At 37.5% G+C, this 17,900-nt stretch overlaps 1 protein-coding gene across 1 annotated transcript; it reads right to left on the minus strand.

Annotated features, from left to right (window-relative positions):
• Nucleotides 1–91: 91 nt before the first annotated feature.
• Nucleotides 92–17,427, minus strand: pcyt1aa (phosphate cytidylyltransferase 1A, choline a). Its single transcript, XM_067363766.1, has 9 exons — nucleotides 17,235–17,427; nucleotides 11,706–11,820; nucleotides 11,523–11,622; nucleotides 9,175–9,291; nucleotides 8,915–9,066; nucleotides 8,673–8,751; nucleotides 8,037–8,179; nucleotides 5,017–5,205; nucleotides 92–2,066 (listed from the first exon to the last, which is right to left on the minus strand). Exons 2-9 carry the CDS (start codon nucleotides 11,811–11,813, stop codon nucleotides 1,830–1,832), a joined length of 1,125 nt encoding a protein of 374 aa, XP_067219867.1. The 5' UTR covers nucleotides 11,814–11,820; nucleotides 17,235–17,427; the 3' UTR covers nucleotides 92–1,829.
• Between the last annotated feature and the right edge of the window lie 473 nt (nucleotides 17,428–17,900).

Consider the following 17,900-nt stretch of genomic DNA (forward strand, 5'->3'; position numbering starts at 1 on the left):
ATTTCATTTGTATCATGATGAATGAGGACCACTGTCTGCATAAACATCTTGGGAGTAAAAAAGAAAATGACACTTTTACATTAGACACTATTTATTTGTCTTCCTGTCTCTGTTGTCATCCTGTACAATCAAAGGCTGACAGGATAAAGGAAGGCCAAGTTAATAAAATAATCTCTCCTAGATTCACTTAATTTGTGCAAAGGAGAAAACAGACATTACAATGAAACAAGCATCAACTATGAAGAAAAATTAACTGAATTCTGAAATCAGTGCAAGTCTGGACAGCAGTTTGATGAGCCTCTGCCTCTTGTCAAATTAGGAACAACAAAAATAATCACTGGTGGTACAATCTCAATTTAAACATACTGTCTAAAACTGACCATTGCATATACATAGATGTACATTAAAAAAGCTATTCAACAGGTAATGTTAAGGGTTAAATACAAATTACAAATCATTTCAACAACTTACTAATTTGTTCTCCTGTTTTAGTAAATCATGGCCATGTTGTAATTTGTTTCATTGTTTTAGTTAAATTAAAACGGGATCAAATTAGTTTAATAAAATGAGAACAAACTCTTAATTCGTGACCATGTATATGTATTTTTGTCTGCATGTCATGATCTAGACTCCATAAAAACAAACAATTACACAGTTAAAACAATGATTGCTTCATTGCCTTCCATTGTGTGTAACTGCTTTTTTTATACAGAGGCAAAATCATTTTCGATCATACTGGACAGGAACTATTGAGTTTAGGTTGTATTTAACCCAGAATATTCCTTTTAAGTGGTTTCATTTCTTAATTATTGACAGCTCAGTTGGTTTGACTTCAAAATGTGCACAATTAATTTTGCAGAACCCAATTGGGCAATTATCAAGTTTGAGTCCAAAGCTCATCTAACACTGAACTTGGAAAAGCCCTTTAGCCTTAGCCTTCGGATGACTCTTAAGAGCTCTATGAGAACAATCACAGTGACAGAGAAACGGCATTGTGCGGTGATGAAATTATATAAAAACAGGGATTTGCTTCACTTTCTCATTACAGTAAAAACAAAACTTTTTCAAACTCTTTTTTTTTTTGTTACTAAGCATATATATTTTTTCAAATAAAGTGTTCAAATTTGGAATCATGAGCTGTACTAAAGCATGACACAACAAATTCAAGTAGGTGAGCTGAGCGTCGGGAGACCGACTCGATTATGTTGATGGTACAGTTACTTTATGCACTGATGGTAGTTACTACCTCATTTTCTTATCAGTCATACTTGAGGTGCCTTGGTAATATTGGCGTATTTTAGCTATTCAATACATTTTTTAGAACTATAAACCATGACAACACTGATTATGCGCCTTGCGATATGGACAAATAACAATTTTCATTATTATTATTATTTTTTTTAGCTCTTTTGTATAGATAAAGGCATTTATCTTACAATTCCTTACGGAAAGAGTTGCAGTGTTTTTGACGTTACAAGCCAATCTCGTCCATTCCAAGAGACACATGACCTATGAGATGTCTAACTTTTATATATTATGATAAGAACATTAAAATCACTAAAACTGAAACATTAATACCATGTGCACTCATTCTAAAACAATCCTGCGTGATTCAAAACAAGACGCTGAAGTTTGAATACTCACATCCCATGGCTGATAACAACTTTTAAAATCTCCACAGTCACTACGTTATACACGTCGTTGCATTTAAAACCTTCACATCTGTTAATAATACGGAGTGCGAAACTGAGGGATTGTATAAGGATTGCTTCGTTTCTGAGGTTCGATTGCCAGTATTGGAAGACAGATGCGTGGTGTGCTGTGGCACTCTAATCTTCGTCATCCTCCTCGTCTTCGCTGATGGCCTGTCTGCGGGCGGCATAGGTGTAGCCGGACAGGGCGCTGCTGTGATGTGAGGAGGGGGAGGAGGGTGGGGAGGTCTTGGTGAAGAAGGGCAGACGGAAGGTTGGAGATGGGGAACGCTCACGTGTGGGACTGCTGCTGGGACTATGCCTCGGACTGATGGCCTGAAGCATTCGACCTTTCCCTTCCTTTAGCATGTGTTTCTGTTAGAGAGGAAGACCAACACATTGCTAATATGAGACCTTGAATGAAGTCATGGATATTTGTGATGAAACCAATCCCCATGGAGACCATAATGGCTTCTCTGCTCAGGACTTTAAACCAGTCATTCTCAACTAGTGGACCGCAAGATGGCTTAAAATCATTTAAAGGTGCCCTAGAACTTTTTTTTTAAAAAGATGTTATATAAGTCTAAGGTGTCCCCTGAATGTGTCTGTGAAGTTTCAGCTCAAAATACCCCATAGATTTTTTTTAATTCATTTTTTTAACTGCCTATTTTGGGGCATCATTATAAATGAGCCGATTCAGGGCTACTGGCCCTTTAATTCTCCTGCTCTCCGCCCACGGAGCTCGCGCTGTCTTGAACAGTGCATAAACAAAGTTTACACAGCTAATATAACCCTCAAATGGATCTTTACAAAGTGTTCGTCGTGCATTCGGCATGCATGCGTCGGATTATGTGAGTATTGTATACTGTTATATTGTTTACATTTGATTCTGCATGAGTTTGAGGCTGTGCTCTGTGGCTAACGGCTAATGCTACACTGTTGGAGAGATTTATAAAGAATGAAGTTGGGTTTTTTGAATTATACAGACTGCAAGTGTTTAAAAATGAAAATAGCGATGGCTCTTGTCTCCGTGAATACAGTAAGAAACCATGGTAACTTTAACCACATTTAACAGTACATTAGACGAAACATTTAGAAAGACAGTTTACAAATATCACTAAAAATATCATGTTATCATGGATCATGTCAGTTATTATTGCCCCATCTGCCATTTTTTGCTATTGATCTTGCTTGCTTACCTAGTCTGTTGATTCAGCTGTGCACAGATCCAGACGTTAATACTGGCTGCCCTTGTCTAATGCCTTTTATTATGTTGGGAACATGGGCTGGCATTATGCAAATATTGGGGGCGTACACCCCGACTGTTACGTAACAGTCGGTGTTATGTTGAGATTCGCCTGTTCTTCGGAGGTCTTTTAAACAAATGAGATTTTAAGAAGGAGGAAACAATGGAGTTTGAGACTCACTGTATGTCATTTCCATGTACTGAACTCTTGTTATTTAACTATGCCAAGATAAATTCAATTTTTCATTTGAGGGCACCTATAAAACAAAATAAAATAAGCTTTAAAATAAGCTAAAACTGCTAAAAATCAAGATGTAAGCAAAAAAATTCATATTTTAATTTGTTCCCTTAACTGCTGTTTTTATTTAAGCACCAGGGTTCTCATAATCTAGGTAGGACAACCTGGATATACTGTATGAGGGAATTCTGAGTGTGAATTCAAAACCTGGAAAAGCCAGGGAAATTAATAAAAAAGTAATTTTTTTATTACACAATTTTCAGCAGCTAATAACATTAAATCAAAATGGTTTACATAGTAAAAATTTACAACTTCATACATAGTCTAAAAACTAGGCTGTGTACCAAATTTACTGAGAAGAATCGAGCCATGGTATAATAAATTATTTTAGGTCTTTTTCCATCAATGGCTGAATTTCTCCTGATGGTTTTGAAGTTAGTTAGAACTATCATGTATTTTTCTAAGCTCTTTCATCTTTTCATCATTTTTAAGACATTTTCAAGATTCAAGATGTTTCCATCCGAATTTAACTTATGTTCAAAATTGGAATATTGCATAAAACATTAGTGAATAAAGCAGCGTTTCCATCCCATGTATTTAAGAGAACAAACTTGTCACTTCGTGGGAAATTGGCATAAAATATCTGTTCTAAGAATGGAAGTTGTTGCAATCAGGGAAGCCACTCTGGCTCTTTTATTGTAAATCATAAATGTCTTGCGTCTCAAAGTGCGCAGACGAAAAGCAATAAATGCTGTCATATTATCTTGCGTACAGATGCTGGTGTTTGAGAACACAATTCCTTAATTCCGAATTACTGCTCAGACATGTATTTTTGTATAGCTGTTCACATTGTTGTTTTAAATGTGGCCAATATCAGATTCCAGTGTGAACAGATCATGGTCCTGGACTGACCCGCATACGCAAAAGAACGATAAAAAGACGACACGCAGCAATCTGTCTGATAACTTTGGGTATGTAAAATCTGACTCCCATGAATGCAGAATTGCGATGAATATTGATCTAGATTCTACAGTGACATAAAAGAAGACGGAGGTCACATTGCAAAACATCTGACCTGTATCGGATTTAGGACCACATATGGAATTGGCCCAAATCAGAAATTAAAAGATCAGATTCCATGTGGTTTGTGGCGTTCACACCGTCACGAGAAAAACAGATCTGAGTCACATATGAGCAAAAGAAAATCGAATTTGGCTGCAGCCTGAATGTAGCCTCTGATAACTAACTTTGGATAACTGGTCAATTTTATTACACACCTCAAATGTTGGTTTGAGCATTCTGAAATGCTTGAATCAATCACATCAACTGTTGAGGGAAAGTCATGCAAGTTTTTTGTTGTGCATAAAAGAATTTTTTCGGTAAATGAGTTTCTATCATGCACGTCTTCCTATCGGATAAAAAAACGTATCAGCTTTAATTAAGCACAGTTTTATGTGCATTTTTAGCACATTTATGCACATTTTGGCATTTTTCCATCCAGTGTTTTTTATACAATATTCCAAAATGTGCATAAAATTGGTGGACAGAAACATGGCTTCTGTTGACTTTGCAGTAAAAACAAATAATATTTGGGAAGTTACATGACAACTGTATCACCTATTGTCTGCATAAGCTAATGGTGCTTGGTCACTGATAATTGCCACATACATATTTCTGATTAAAAAAAAGGTTATTTTACCTAAACTATGTATTTTTTGCATAAAAAGAATATTGCACCATGACAACATGCTAACATTTTGAGCGGCTTGCAGCCCACGTAGAGCGTTACAACTCAGAAATGAGGATTGGATACTGACAGCTATTTTTAAAGAGATACTCACCAAAGCTCCCTCTGGTCCAAACATCTGCAGGAAGTTGCCAATGAACTCACGGGACTTTTCCTCCCATTTCTGGATCAGGTCGATGCTCTTTTCCTCCACTTTCTGCACAAACTCTTTACTCTTCTCCTCTACGTCCTTCACCTTCTTCTTCACCTTATCCACACGCTCCTGAAGGTTGTACTTCTTTTCCTGAGTGTTGGAAATAGCGCACAACAAGATACACTGCTCAAAAAAATGAAAGGAACAATTTTTAATCAGAGAATAGCATCAAGTCAGTAAAACTCCTGGGATATTGATCTGGTCAGTTAAGTAGCAGAAACTGTAAATCAATTTTAGCTGCTTTGGTGTTAATGAAATTAACAACAGGTGCACTAGATGGGCAACAATGAGACGACCCCCAAAACAGGAATGGTTTTACAGGTGGAGGCCACTGACATTTGTTTCCCTACTCATCTTTTTTGACTGTTTTTCACTAGTTTTGCATTTGTCTAGGGTCAGTGTCACTACTGGTAGCATGAGGTGATACCTGGACCCTACAGAGGTTGCACAGGCAGTCCAACTCCTCCAGTATGGCACATCAATACGTGCCATTGCCAGAAGGTTTGTTGTGTCACCCAGCACACTCTCAAGAGCATGGAGGAGATTCCAGGAGACAGGCAGTTACTCTAGGAGAGCTGGACAGGGCCGTAGAAGGTCCTTAACCCATCAGCAGGACCGGTATCTGCTCCTTTGTTCAAGGAGGAAAAGGATGAGCACTGCCAGAGCCCTACAAAATGCACGACAATGCCTGGCCTCATGTGGCGAGAGTATGCAGGCAGTTCCTGGAGGATGATGAAATTGATACCATTGAATGGCCCCCACGCTCGCCTAAATCCAATAGAACACCTCTGGGACATTACAGGTGCATCTCAATAAATTAGAATGTCGTGGAAAAGTTCATTTATTTCAGTAATTCAACTCAAATTATGGAACTCGTGTATTAAATAAATTCAATACACACAGAGTGAAGTACTTTAAGTCTTTGGTTCTTTTAATTGTGATGATTTTGGCTCACATTTAACAAAAACCCACCAATTCACTATCTCAATAAATTAGAATACTTAAAAAAAAAAATCAATAATCAAAAATCAATAAAGGATATTTTAAACAAAAATGTCAGGCTTCTGAAAAGTATGTTCATTTCTATGCACTCAATACTTGGTTGGGCCTCCTTTTGCATGATCTGCTGCATCAATTTGGTGTGGCATGGAGGTGATCAGTCTGTGGCACTGCTCAGGTGTAATGGAAGCCCAGGTTGTTTTGATAGCAGCCTTCAGGTCATCTGCATTGTTGGGTCTGGTGTCTCTCATCTTCCTCTTGACAATACCCCATAGATTCTCTATGGGGTTCGGGCCAGGCGAGTTTGCTGGCCAATCAAGCACAGTAACACCATGGTCATTGAACCAGCTTTTGGTATATTTGTCAGTGTGGGCAGGTTCCAAATCCTGCTGGAAAATGAAATCAGCATCTCCATAAAGCTTGTCAGCAGAAGGAAGCATGAAGTGCTCAAAAATTTCCTGGTAGATGGCTGTGTTGACTCTGGACTTCAGAAAACACAGTGGACCAACACCAGCAGATGACATGGCAGCCCAAATCATCACTGACTGTGGAAACTTCACACAGAACTTCAAGCAACATGGTTTCTGTGCCTCTCCGCTCTTCCTCCAGACTCTGGGACCTTGATTTCTAAATGAAATGCAAAATTGACTTTCATATGAAAAGAGGACTTTGGACCACTGAGCAACAGTCCAGTTCTTTTCCTCCTTAGCCCAGGTAAGACGCTTCTGACCGTTGGTTCAGAAGTGGCTTTGTACGTGGAATGTGACAGTTTTAGCCCATTTCCTGAAGACGTCTGTGTGTGGTGGCTCTTGATGCACTGACTCCAGCTTCACTCCACTCCTTTTGAAGCTCTCCTAAGTTCTTAAATCGGCTTCGCCTGACAGTCTTCTCAAGCCTGCGGTCATTCCTTTCACTTGTACACCTTTTCCTACCACACTTTTTCCTTCCAGTAAACTTTCCATGAATATGCTTTGGCAAAGCACTCTGCGAACAGCCAGCTCTTTCAGCAATGACCCTCTGTGGCTTACCCTCATTGTAGAGGGTCTTGATGATCGTCTTCTGGAAAATTGTCAAGTCAGCAGACTTCCCCATGACTGCTGTTGCGATTACTGACCTAAACCCAGTAATTATTCCCTGACAATAGTAATTTAATAGAACTTGAAATTAAATATTCTAATAATTTGAGATACTGATTTTTTGACTTTGATGAGCAGCAAGCAGTAATCATCAAAATGAAAACAAAAAAGTCTGGAAATATTTTACTTTATGTCTAATAAATCTAGAATATATTTAAGTTTTACTTTTTGAATTAAATTACAGAAAAAAAAAACTTTTTCATGATATTCTAATTTATTGAGATGCACCTGTATTTTGTTTTGTTTCGGTCCATCTGATGCCGCCAGCTTGCAGCTCAGACTGTCCAGGAGCTCAGTGATGCCCTGGTCCAGATCTGGGAGGAAATACCCCAGGACACCATCTGTCCTCTCATTAGGAACATGCCCCGACATTGTCAAGCACGTGGGGGCCATACAAACTCCTGAGTACCATTTTGAGTTGCTGCAATGAAATTTCAGCAATATGGACTAGCCTGTTGCATAATTTTTTCACTTTGATTTCCGGGGTGTCTTTGAATTCAGTCCTCTGTAGGTTGATAATTTTAATTTCCTTCAAGCGATGTGGCATTCTTTCGTTCCTAACACATTACCCAGTCCATATCAGTATAGATATCCAGCATGATATTTTTCCTCATTGAGATCTGATGTGTTTTCAAAGTGTTCCTTTAATTTTTCTGAGCAGTGTATAACACTGAGAAGGAAGCTGAAGAGAAGATTGACTAAGCAAATCTAATTTCTGGTAACTAGTCTTGATCTTGACATCATGCTCTACCAGTAAACAAAAGCATATGATGAAAGATCACTCACATTAATAAAGCTGACGTTAAGCTCTTTTGCGGTGTAGCCGCGTTGTAGATTCCGTCTGACGTACACATCATAATCTCGAACAATGCGTGTGATGATGTCAGAAGTGGAAATGCCCTCTGTTCGTTGGGTTGGTGCAAACATTCCTGTGAAAGCCCAAAAAAAAAAGACAAAACTGTTGGATAATAATACAAAAAAAAGTTGGTTTGGATAGATGCTAAATGGCCTTATACTTAATTGGTAGGTTCTTTACTGGATATACTGTAATTCATACTCTGAAATTTTAGATGCAGAGATTGATTTCTACATCAAAAACACAAAGGTATGGAAGGTTGTTTCCAACACAGAATAAAAAATATTTAAAACATGATTGCGACTTTTTATCTCACAATTGCCAGTTAAAAAAAACTTGCAACTATGAGGAAAAAAAGTCAGAATTGTGAAAAAATAGTCACAATTCTGACTTTTTTTTTCTTGCAATTCTGATATTTTCTCGCAATTCTGACTTTTTTCCTCATAGTTGCGAGTTTATGTCACGCACTTCTGAGCAAATAAGTCAATAAAGAAGCAATCACCTTTTTTAAATATTTAGTTGCAGAAACAAGCTTCCATAGCAGTTTCTGAAGCTGTTATACTCACCTGCTTCTTTAATGTGCTTATAAACATCATCACTGTCAGCTGAGGAATATGGGATATCATCATGGGCCACAAAGTCAATCTGAGGAATCAAAATTCATTAAAAAAAGAGCACATATAAGTGGCTGAACGCTTGGTTACCATTTTACTTTCTTCCTCCAACACAACACTACAGAATATTTTAAAGTATATAGCACAGCTTTGAGTGTCGTATTACACTGCTGCTCAGTTCTCTCTCGTCTTACCCGATGCTTGGTGAGGAACTCAGGCGTGAGAGTCCACGGAGCATTCCGGACCACCTCGTCCACATAGCGGCAATGACTAATCGCATCATAGCGTTCATCCTCGTTCATGACTGTGAAGCCCTTTAACTTGTGTGTCAGGTCATCGCTACACACTGCAGAGAGGTGAGAGGTGCTAAATACAGCACTGACATTAAGATGGACTCTGTGCTAAATGATCAGAATGATAAACACTTCGAATTCTGAATCCCAGGATTACTTACCACCAACAATAAGGTGAGTGTTTGGAAAAAGACATTTAGCCTGCATGAGAGCACGGGCATGTCCTGAGTGGAACATGTCGAAGATACCATCAGCATACACCCGTACAGGCCTGTCGGCTAAAAACAAAAAGAAGAACGTCAGCTTTCATGGTATCAAGGGAACGCCTTAAATGTCAGTGGTCTAATGGATAAATGAGAAGACTGTGTTAGAATTTTACAAAATGTTTTAAATATATAAATATTTTTGAAAGAAATTAATACTTTTATTCAGCAAGAAAAGATGCATTAAATTGATCAAAAGTGACAGTAAATACATTTGTAATGTTACAAAAGATTTCTATTTAAAATAAATGCTGTTCTTTTGAACTTTCTATTCATCAAAGAATCATGAAAAAAAACATGTTTTTTCACAAAAATATTAAGCAGCACAACTGTTTTCAACATCGATAACCAGTGTTGGGGAAAGTTACTTTTAAAAGTAATGGATTACAATATTGCGTTACTCTTAGTTACTTTTGTATGGAAAGTAATGTGTTACATTACTTTTACGTTACTTTTTCTCACCGGGGCTGGGCTTGCTTGTTTTGTTTTTTTTAATAACGACAAAAAAGTTCTATTATTGGCAAATGTAAAGGCCCTTTCACACCAAAAGTGAAGTGAATAAGCCTCAGGCTGAAGGAAATGCAAATTCATGCCTGTACAGTAGAGGCTGCAGCTCAAACAAACCTTTCAGCAGTGCTGCCATTCTTGATTAAAGAAGAATAGGATGCAGGAGAAAACACCATTATTTCAGCAATAAAGATGTAAAGAAATAAAACACAAATGTGATGTTTAACTAAATGAGTAAATTCATGTTCACATTGAGCCTAGAACTACAATAATAATCATGTTTACACAGCGCACACAACACCTCCGCACTTACTCACAATTTCTCTCAACATAAGGACAGGAGAGCTGTCACACAATAAATGGGAAAAAAATAACTTGCATTGCTCATTGCTAAGAAAAAGTAACTCAGATATTTTGTTTTAAATTTAAAAGTAACTTGTTACATTACTAGTTACTTGAAAAAAGTAATCTGATTACATAACTCAAGTTACTTGTAATGCATTACCCCCAACACTGTTGATGATAACAAGAAATGTTTCTTGAGCAGCAAATCATCATATTAGAATGATTTCTGAAGGATCATGTGACACTGAAGACTGGAGTAATGATGCTGAAAAATGCAGCTTTGCCATCACAGAAATAAACTACATTTTAAAATATTTTACAATAGAAAACATCCATTTTAAGTTTATTATAAGTTTAATATTAAGTTCATAATATTACTGTTTTTTTTTTTTTTATCAAATAAATGAAGCTTGGCAAGCATAAAAAACATTTTCAAAAACATTATAAATTTTTTCTGACACCGATCAGTATAGATTTGTAATAAAAATGCATGATTAATTTCTTTGGTTTAGTTCTGGGACAGGGGTGGCAAACGTCGGTCCTGGAGAGCCACAGTCCTGCAAAGTTTTGCTTCAACCCTACATACCTGAATAAGCTAATAAAGTTCTGAAGGTTTATTAGAAAGCTACATGCAGGTGAGTTATTAACAGAGCTGAACTATGCAGGACTGTGGCCCTCCAGGACCAAAGTTTGCCACCCCTGATTTGGGCTGTTTTAACCCAGTGTCAGAATGATGTGTCTCAGACAAGGTTATTGTTCTTCCAACAGGACAGTGACCCTGCAAACAGCAATGACGCATAACAAAAACCTGGAATTGTTGAAAACAAAACACTACACTATTCTGCAGTAACAGGTCCAGATGTGTTTCCTACTGAATACCAACAGCAATGTCTGAAAGCAACATATTAAAGATGAAAAGTGGGCCAAAATGCTATTAGAGAGATGAAGGAATGTCACAAACTTTTAAAACAGACGCTTATTGACAGTAATGCAATCTAAAGGTTGAAGCAGCAAATTGTAAATCAAGGGTGCCAATAATATTGTCAAAGTGTTTCTGTAATAAGTTTTTTTTTAGCCTTTCTGTTTTTGTTAAAGAAATAAAAGTGTGGATACCAAAAGATGCTTTAATTTCAAATTGAAATGAAAAATTGCTTCGAAATATGCAGTATTTCTGGACATGTTTATATATAATGACCAATGAATATTTAATTTCAACAATGTTGAAATAATGCAAAAATTTTGCAATTGAAATATGCAATATTTCTGGCCATAATCATATATAAATACAATCATAGAAATACAGTCATACAGTCAGTGAATGAAAGTAACAGCTGACACATGCATATCTGAATGTGTGTGTGGGAGGAGTTCACCACAGGAGGCAAATATCTTACGTGGAGTGCCTCTGCGAGCTTCCTCTATGGTGACGCGCTGATATGGCTTATCTTCCATTGACTCGAGCTGATCTGCATACGGAGCCGGATATTTCAGACCCTGAGGGACAAGAAACATTGTAGCCTTTGGTCTCAAATACCATCTCTCATCTATAAACACGCTTACACCATTATCTCACTCACCACTGTGCATCGCTTTAACTTCACGGGTTTCTCGCCCTCCTCTGCCTCCCCATTTGAACCTTCTCTCTTTCTCTTCCTGGACAATCGTGCTGAACCGTGGGCCTCCATTCAGGCTCTATGAAATGTTATGGAGAAAACAATAATTAAAAGGCATTTAGTCGTACACAATCTGGAGAGTTCCTTGTGTGAAAAAAAAAAAAAAAAACAGAAGTCAATAACAGTATAACCCCAGATGTTGGAAAGAGTATTTCGTAACACCAGGTTGCAGAAAAGATTAAATATGACTGTGTCAAGAAAGTTGGCTGAGGTGCAAACTATTCGGCCATGTTGATGATAAATGTCCAGATGTCTTTCTGATCTTCACAGGCCAGATTTAAAGGGTGAATCAAATGAAACCTGCCAAGAACATGTCCACATCCAATATTTTTGGATGAAATGAGAAATTATATTCTGTATAAAGAAAATAAAGCCTATTTTACAAGTAAATCACTTCCTAAGTGGATCCACCACCACTCTTAGTACTGTAATTTAGAAAAAAAAAAAAGTAAATATTTTTACATAATGGCAGTGTTTGCTGCCACAAAGAGGCAGCGTTTAAATGGACTAAATGTCAATGGAGTCAATAATAATAATAATAATAAGATATTTAATTTTTTAAGAAATGGGCAGAGTTTAAGTGGAGTAAACGATTTGTGAAGTCCTGCAATCATCACCACCAGGGTTGCCAAGTCTGAGGTTTTTCTGCAGAATTGGGCTTTTAAACAGTCGCCACGGGTTGATTTTTTCCCCGCGGGTTAAAGGTGATAAAGAGGATCTTTTCGTCGACTGAGAAACCAAAGACTGTTACTGAGTTTTTGAAATGAGCGCATGCGTAAGAACAACCCCCCCTCCATTCGAGGGAACTCCTCCCAAAACTCGTGCACGAGTATTGGAAAACGAGTGTTTACCACCGGCATTCGCTGTATCGTGTTAGTGGATTCATTATGTCGGACTCACCGCAGGTAACTCATAATCTGCAGTTGTTACTCCTGTCTCCGGACAAAAACATTGCATGCAGCGCCTGTGGAGTGTGGAAAGTTACTGGAGCGCGCAGCCGCGCTAGTGTCTCACAAGGAACGTCATGGCAGTGATTGACAAGCCAGAGGGCCAATCCGCACACGTCTCTCACAAGGAATGTCACGGCAGTGATTGACAAGCCAAGGGGCCAATCGTTTACGCCAGAGGTCACTAATAGGCGGACCGCGGTCCGGATCCGGACCCAGCCGCCGTTCTATCCGGACCCGGACCAATAACCCATAAATTATTGACTTTTGTCGGAGCGTTTCTATTTTAACCCGCGCAGCTTTTCTAGCATCTATGGTACTGGTTTAGCGCGGCCCAGGAAACTCACAGACCAATAGCATGCTTTGTAAATCATGTCATGTGATACTACTCGAGTCAGACAGCGAGAGAGACACACACACACAGGGAGAGACGACGAGACGAATGAGAGACAACGTTTCACATGGCGTGCTCTAAAAAGAGAAAAGTGGACAGCGAAAACAGAGCAAGAATGGACGGATTCTTACATGTTCATTCTTCCCATGGGCAGTTCAAAACCGGTATGTCTCATATGTTCAGAGACTGTCGCGATTATTAAAAGCGGCAATGTGAAACGCCACTATGAGACAAAGCACAAATCTTTTGATCAAACATACCCACTTAAATCCGCACTGAGGGCACAGAAAATAAACAATCTAAAAGCCCAATATGATCGATCCAGCAGAATCCTAACACATTCATTCACTGCCCAACAACGTGCTAACGAATGTTCCCTTAAAGTTGCTTGGATTTTGGGCAAACATAAAAAACCATTTACTGATGGAGGGGTTGTCAAGGAGTGCATGAGTGCGGTAGCTGAAACCTTATTTGAGGGGAGACAAAAAGACGACATGTGTGTAAAAATCAAGCAAATACTTATGTCAGCATCATCAGCAACAAAGAAAACAGAAATATTAACCCATATTAACCCATTCAAAAGCTCTCTGTTGTGTTTTATTTATTTTTAATTTATTTTTAAATGCAGCCTTTATTTTATTTTAAATTGATCATTTATTATTAGAGTACTTATTATTTCCCTACAGCTCAATATATAAAATGACAATAAATATTGTTAAAATATTATTCAATTTGTACTTTCATTTTATTTGACAGTCGTCTCTTGACTAGGCTACTTACATATTTTCATACAACTACTAGGCTGTGGCACTGAATGATAACACAAGTTAGTCATTGTGATGTTGCGGACCTTTGGTTGCTGATTTTTTTTCTAACTGGACCTCTTAGAATTTTAATTCAATACCCCTGGTTTACGCGATTATCGCGTAAACGATTGGCTGATGTTTTTAAGGCCCTACCTCATGCACAGATGATGTATATTAATATTATTCCTTTCAGTGCACCTAATAAATAGTCTTTTATCAGTTAGTAAAGACAGTTTCAAGTAATATTGCGAAAATGTATAAAACAAAACATTCTCTTTAGTTTGTTTGACGTATTGCATAAATTAGATTTAACTGAGATGCTTCTATTTAGGGCTGTCTCTAAAGACTATTTTGGTAATCGAGTAATCGGTTACCATTTCTAAACATTTCTAAAATACATAATGTAATATACATAATACAAACATAATCAACTTACTACACGCACTGAATTAAAGAGACAGCGCAATCTGTGATCATAAAGAACTTGATTTTCCACCTCCACAAAGAGACAAGTGCCATCCATTTTATCGGTCTTAGTACACTATGTAATTACAGAAGAGTCAAGTTTTAAATACAAACCCGATTCCAAAAAAAGTTGGGACACTATACAAATTGTGAATAAAAAAGGAATGCAATAATTTACAAATCTCATAAACTTATATTTTATTCACAATAGAATATAGATAACATATCAAATGTTGAAAGTGAGATATTTTGAAATGTCATGCCAAATATTGGCTCATTTTAGTTTTCATGAGAGCTACACATTCCAAAAAAGTTGGGACAGGTAGCAATAAGAGGCCGGAAAAGTTAAATGTACATATAAGGAACAGTTGGAGGACCAATTTGCAACTTATTAGGTCAATTGGCAACATGATAGGGTATAAAAAGAGCCTCTCAGAGTGGCAGTGTCTCTCAGAAGTCAAGATGGGCAGAGGATCACCAATTCCCCCAATGCTGCGGCGAAAAATAGTGGAGCAATATCAGAAAGGAGTTTCTCAGAGAAAAATTGCAAAGAGTTTGACGTTATCATCATCTACAGTGCATAATATCATCCAAAGATTCAGAGAATCTGGAAAAATCTCTGTGCGTAAGGGTCCATACTGGATGCCCGTGATCTTCTTAGACGGCACTGCATCACATACAGGAATGCTACTGTAATGGAAATCACAACATGGGCTCAGGAATACTTCCAGAAAACATTGTCAGTGAACACAATCCACCGTGCCATTCGCCGTTGCCGGCTAAAACTCTATAGGTCAAAAAAGAAGCCTAAACATGATCCAGAAGCGCAGGCGTTTTCTCTGGGCCAAGGCTCATTTAAAATGGACTGTGGCAAAGTGGAACACTGTTCTGTGGTCAGATGAATCAAAATTTTAAGTTCTTTTTGGAAAACTGGGACGCCATGTCATCCAGACTAAAGAGGACAAGGACAAATCAAGTTGTTATCAGCGCTCAGTTCAGAAGCCTGCATCTCTGATGGTATGGGGTTGCATAAGTGCGTGTGGCATGGGCAGCTTACACATCTGGAAAGGCACCATCAATGCTGAAAGGTATATCCAAGTTCTAGAACAACATATGCTCCCATCCAGACGTCGTCTCTTTCAGGGAAGACCTTGCATTTTCCAACACGACAATGCCAGACCACATACTGCATCAATTACAACATCATGGCTGCGTAAAAGAAGGATCCGGGTACTGAAATGGCCAGCCTGCAGTCCAGCTCTTTCACCCATAGAAAACATTTGGCGCATCATAAAGAGGAAGATGCAACAAAGAAGACCTAAGACAGTTGAGCAACTAGAAACCTGTATTAGACAAGAATGGGACAACATTCCTATTCCTAAACTTGAGCAACTTGTCTCCTCAGTCCCCAGATGTTTGCAGACTGTTATAAAAAGAAGAGGGGATGCCACACAGTGGTAAACATGGCCTTGTCCCAACTTTTTTGAGATGTGTTGATGCCATGACATTTAAAATCAACTTATTTTTCCCTTAAAATTATACATTTTCTCAGTTTACACATTTGATATGTCATCCAAGTTATATTCTGAATAAAATATTGAAATTTAACACTTCCACATCATTGCATTCTGTTTTTATTCACAATTTGTACAGTGTCCCAACTTTTTTGGAATCAGGTTTATAGGAAAAATATCAAAACTCTTTGGTCATTTTTGAGGGAGATGCTAACGGTCTAATCAGACTCAATGAACTATGCTAAGCTATGCTAAAAGTGGTACCGCCAGACCAGGAGATCGGCTGAATGGATTCGAAAACAGTAAAACTCAACTGTTTAACTCTAGGGGAGTTGGAAAATGAGCCTATTTTCAAAATAGTTGAGTGTTCCTTTAAGATAGAAATGGTAGGCTACAGACATTTCTTCATGAAAATCAAAAACTGTACCAGAAAAAAAAAATTCAGAAATTAAAATTGGTTGATAATATGATAATGGTTTCATCATATTCAAGCCAAAATTTCACATAATTATATCACAAGTATACCTTGGAAACCTTGGCTGAATCCTTCCTCATTCCAATCATTCCTTTATCTAAACAGAGAGCCTTGAGTCTTATCTGGGTGAATGCATGAGTGAATGAAGAAAAAGGTGAGGAATGTGATCTGGACACAACATTACATCCACAAAAACACAGTCATAACTGACAGATCAACTATATAACTATACGACCCTGCTTAGAGATCTGACACTGACAAACAAACTAAACTAAGGCAAGATCATGTTTCAGAGCACACACTTGCACACATCCCAGATGACAGGGATGAATTATGAGTATGTATATATATATATATATATATATATTATATATATATATAGAGAGAGAGAGAGAGAGAGAGAGAGAGAGAGAGAGAGAGAGAGAGACATATATAGATATAGATGGATATAGATAGATATAAGGTGTAACAAGAATAGTGATCAGTTCAGAGACAATAACCGTTATAAAGCTCCACATTCCTACCAAATAAAAGTATAAGTTGCTGGATTTAAAGTTTAGGAGCTCTGACATAAATATTGAAAATATGGGAGGTGGGTCAATGAAACAGGATGAATTAACAGTGGGAGTGTCTCAAAAAGTGACAGTAGTTTAACTATTTGAATAGAGAGCTAACTTAGATATAATAGATAACAGACATAATAGTTATAATATAATAGATAAATACCATGCCTAGAGCTGGTGAGACGACACTTTTGTCAAGCAGTTCGAACTGGTTCTTGAAGACTATCTTTAGGACACATATACAACATGAACACGCATTAGCTGCTTACCCTTTTGCTTTAATGCCGTTATGAGCTCAGATGGTGTTAAAAGGGTGGTTGAAGGTTTAGGTTTATGTGTTTCCTTAGGTCCAAATGTGACAGGAGTCGGAAGTGTCGATTTAAATGTCTTAAATGTTTAGTGATCTCAGACCTTCCGATTTGACAGAAGCTACAAAAGAGACTGGGATCAACTTTATTCAGCTCCAAGATGGCAGCAAAATCATGATGATTTTAAAATAAAAGTCCCACCATCGTCACCGCAAATTTAATCAGATTTGCTATCCAGTGTTATAAATTTAAAAAGTTATCCATCCATAAGTGTTATTAATTACAATTCATTCTTTGTTAATTTGATTAATAATTTGGTAAAACTAGACATACTTGGTAGAATTTATGTTTCTCTTATTCTCTTTTGACCTAAAACAGCACAGTACACAAATATAAAAAGGTACTAGATTTTCTTGGTAACTTCATATAATGCTTTTAAATTTTTACTTAAAATTATGTCATCATTTGCTCAGTCACCCTCATGTCATTCCACCTGTATGACTTTCTTTCACAACCATCTAATGTTTATTCACATAGTTAGAAATCTCATAGTTTAAGCAAATCTTATTGGTGGTCCTGGTTTAGGATCAAAAGGATTAAAGCCTCTTCTAGTCTAATATAATACAA

Source organism: Chanodichthys erythropterus, chromosome 16, assembly GCF_024489055.1.
Source record: "Chanodichthys erythropterus isolate Z2021 chromosome 16, ASM2448905v1, whole genome shotgun sequence".
NCBI lineage: Eukaryota > Metazoa > Chordata > Actinopteri > Cypriniformes > Xenocyprididae > Chanodichthys > Chanodichthys erythropterus.

What these genes read in the sequence shown, in the direction of transcription:
- pcyt1aa (XM_067363766.1), bottom strand. Translation starts at nt 11,813, where the DNA reads ATGGAGGCCCACGGTTCAGCACGATTGTCCAGGAAGAGAAAGAGAGAA. An exon ending in AGTTAAAGCGATGCACAGTG is followed by an intron (nt 11,623 to 11,705) that starts GTGAGTGAGATA and finishes CTTGTCCCTCAG; the next exon opens with GGTCTGAAATATCCGGCTCC. An exon ending in AGCTCGCAGAGGCACTCCAC is followed by an intron (nt 9,292 to 11,522) that starts GTAAGATATTTG and finishes TTTTGTTTTTAG; the next exon opens with CCGACAGGCCTGTACGGGTG.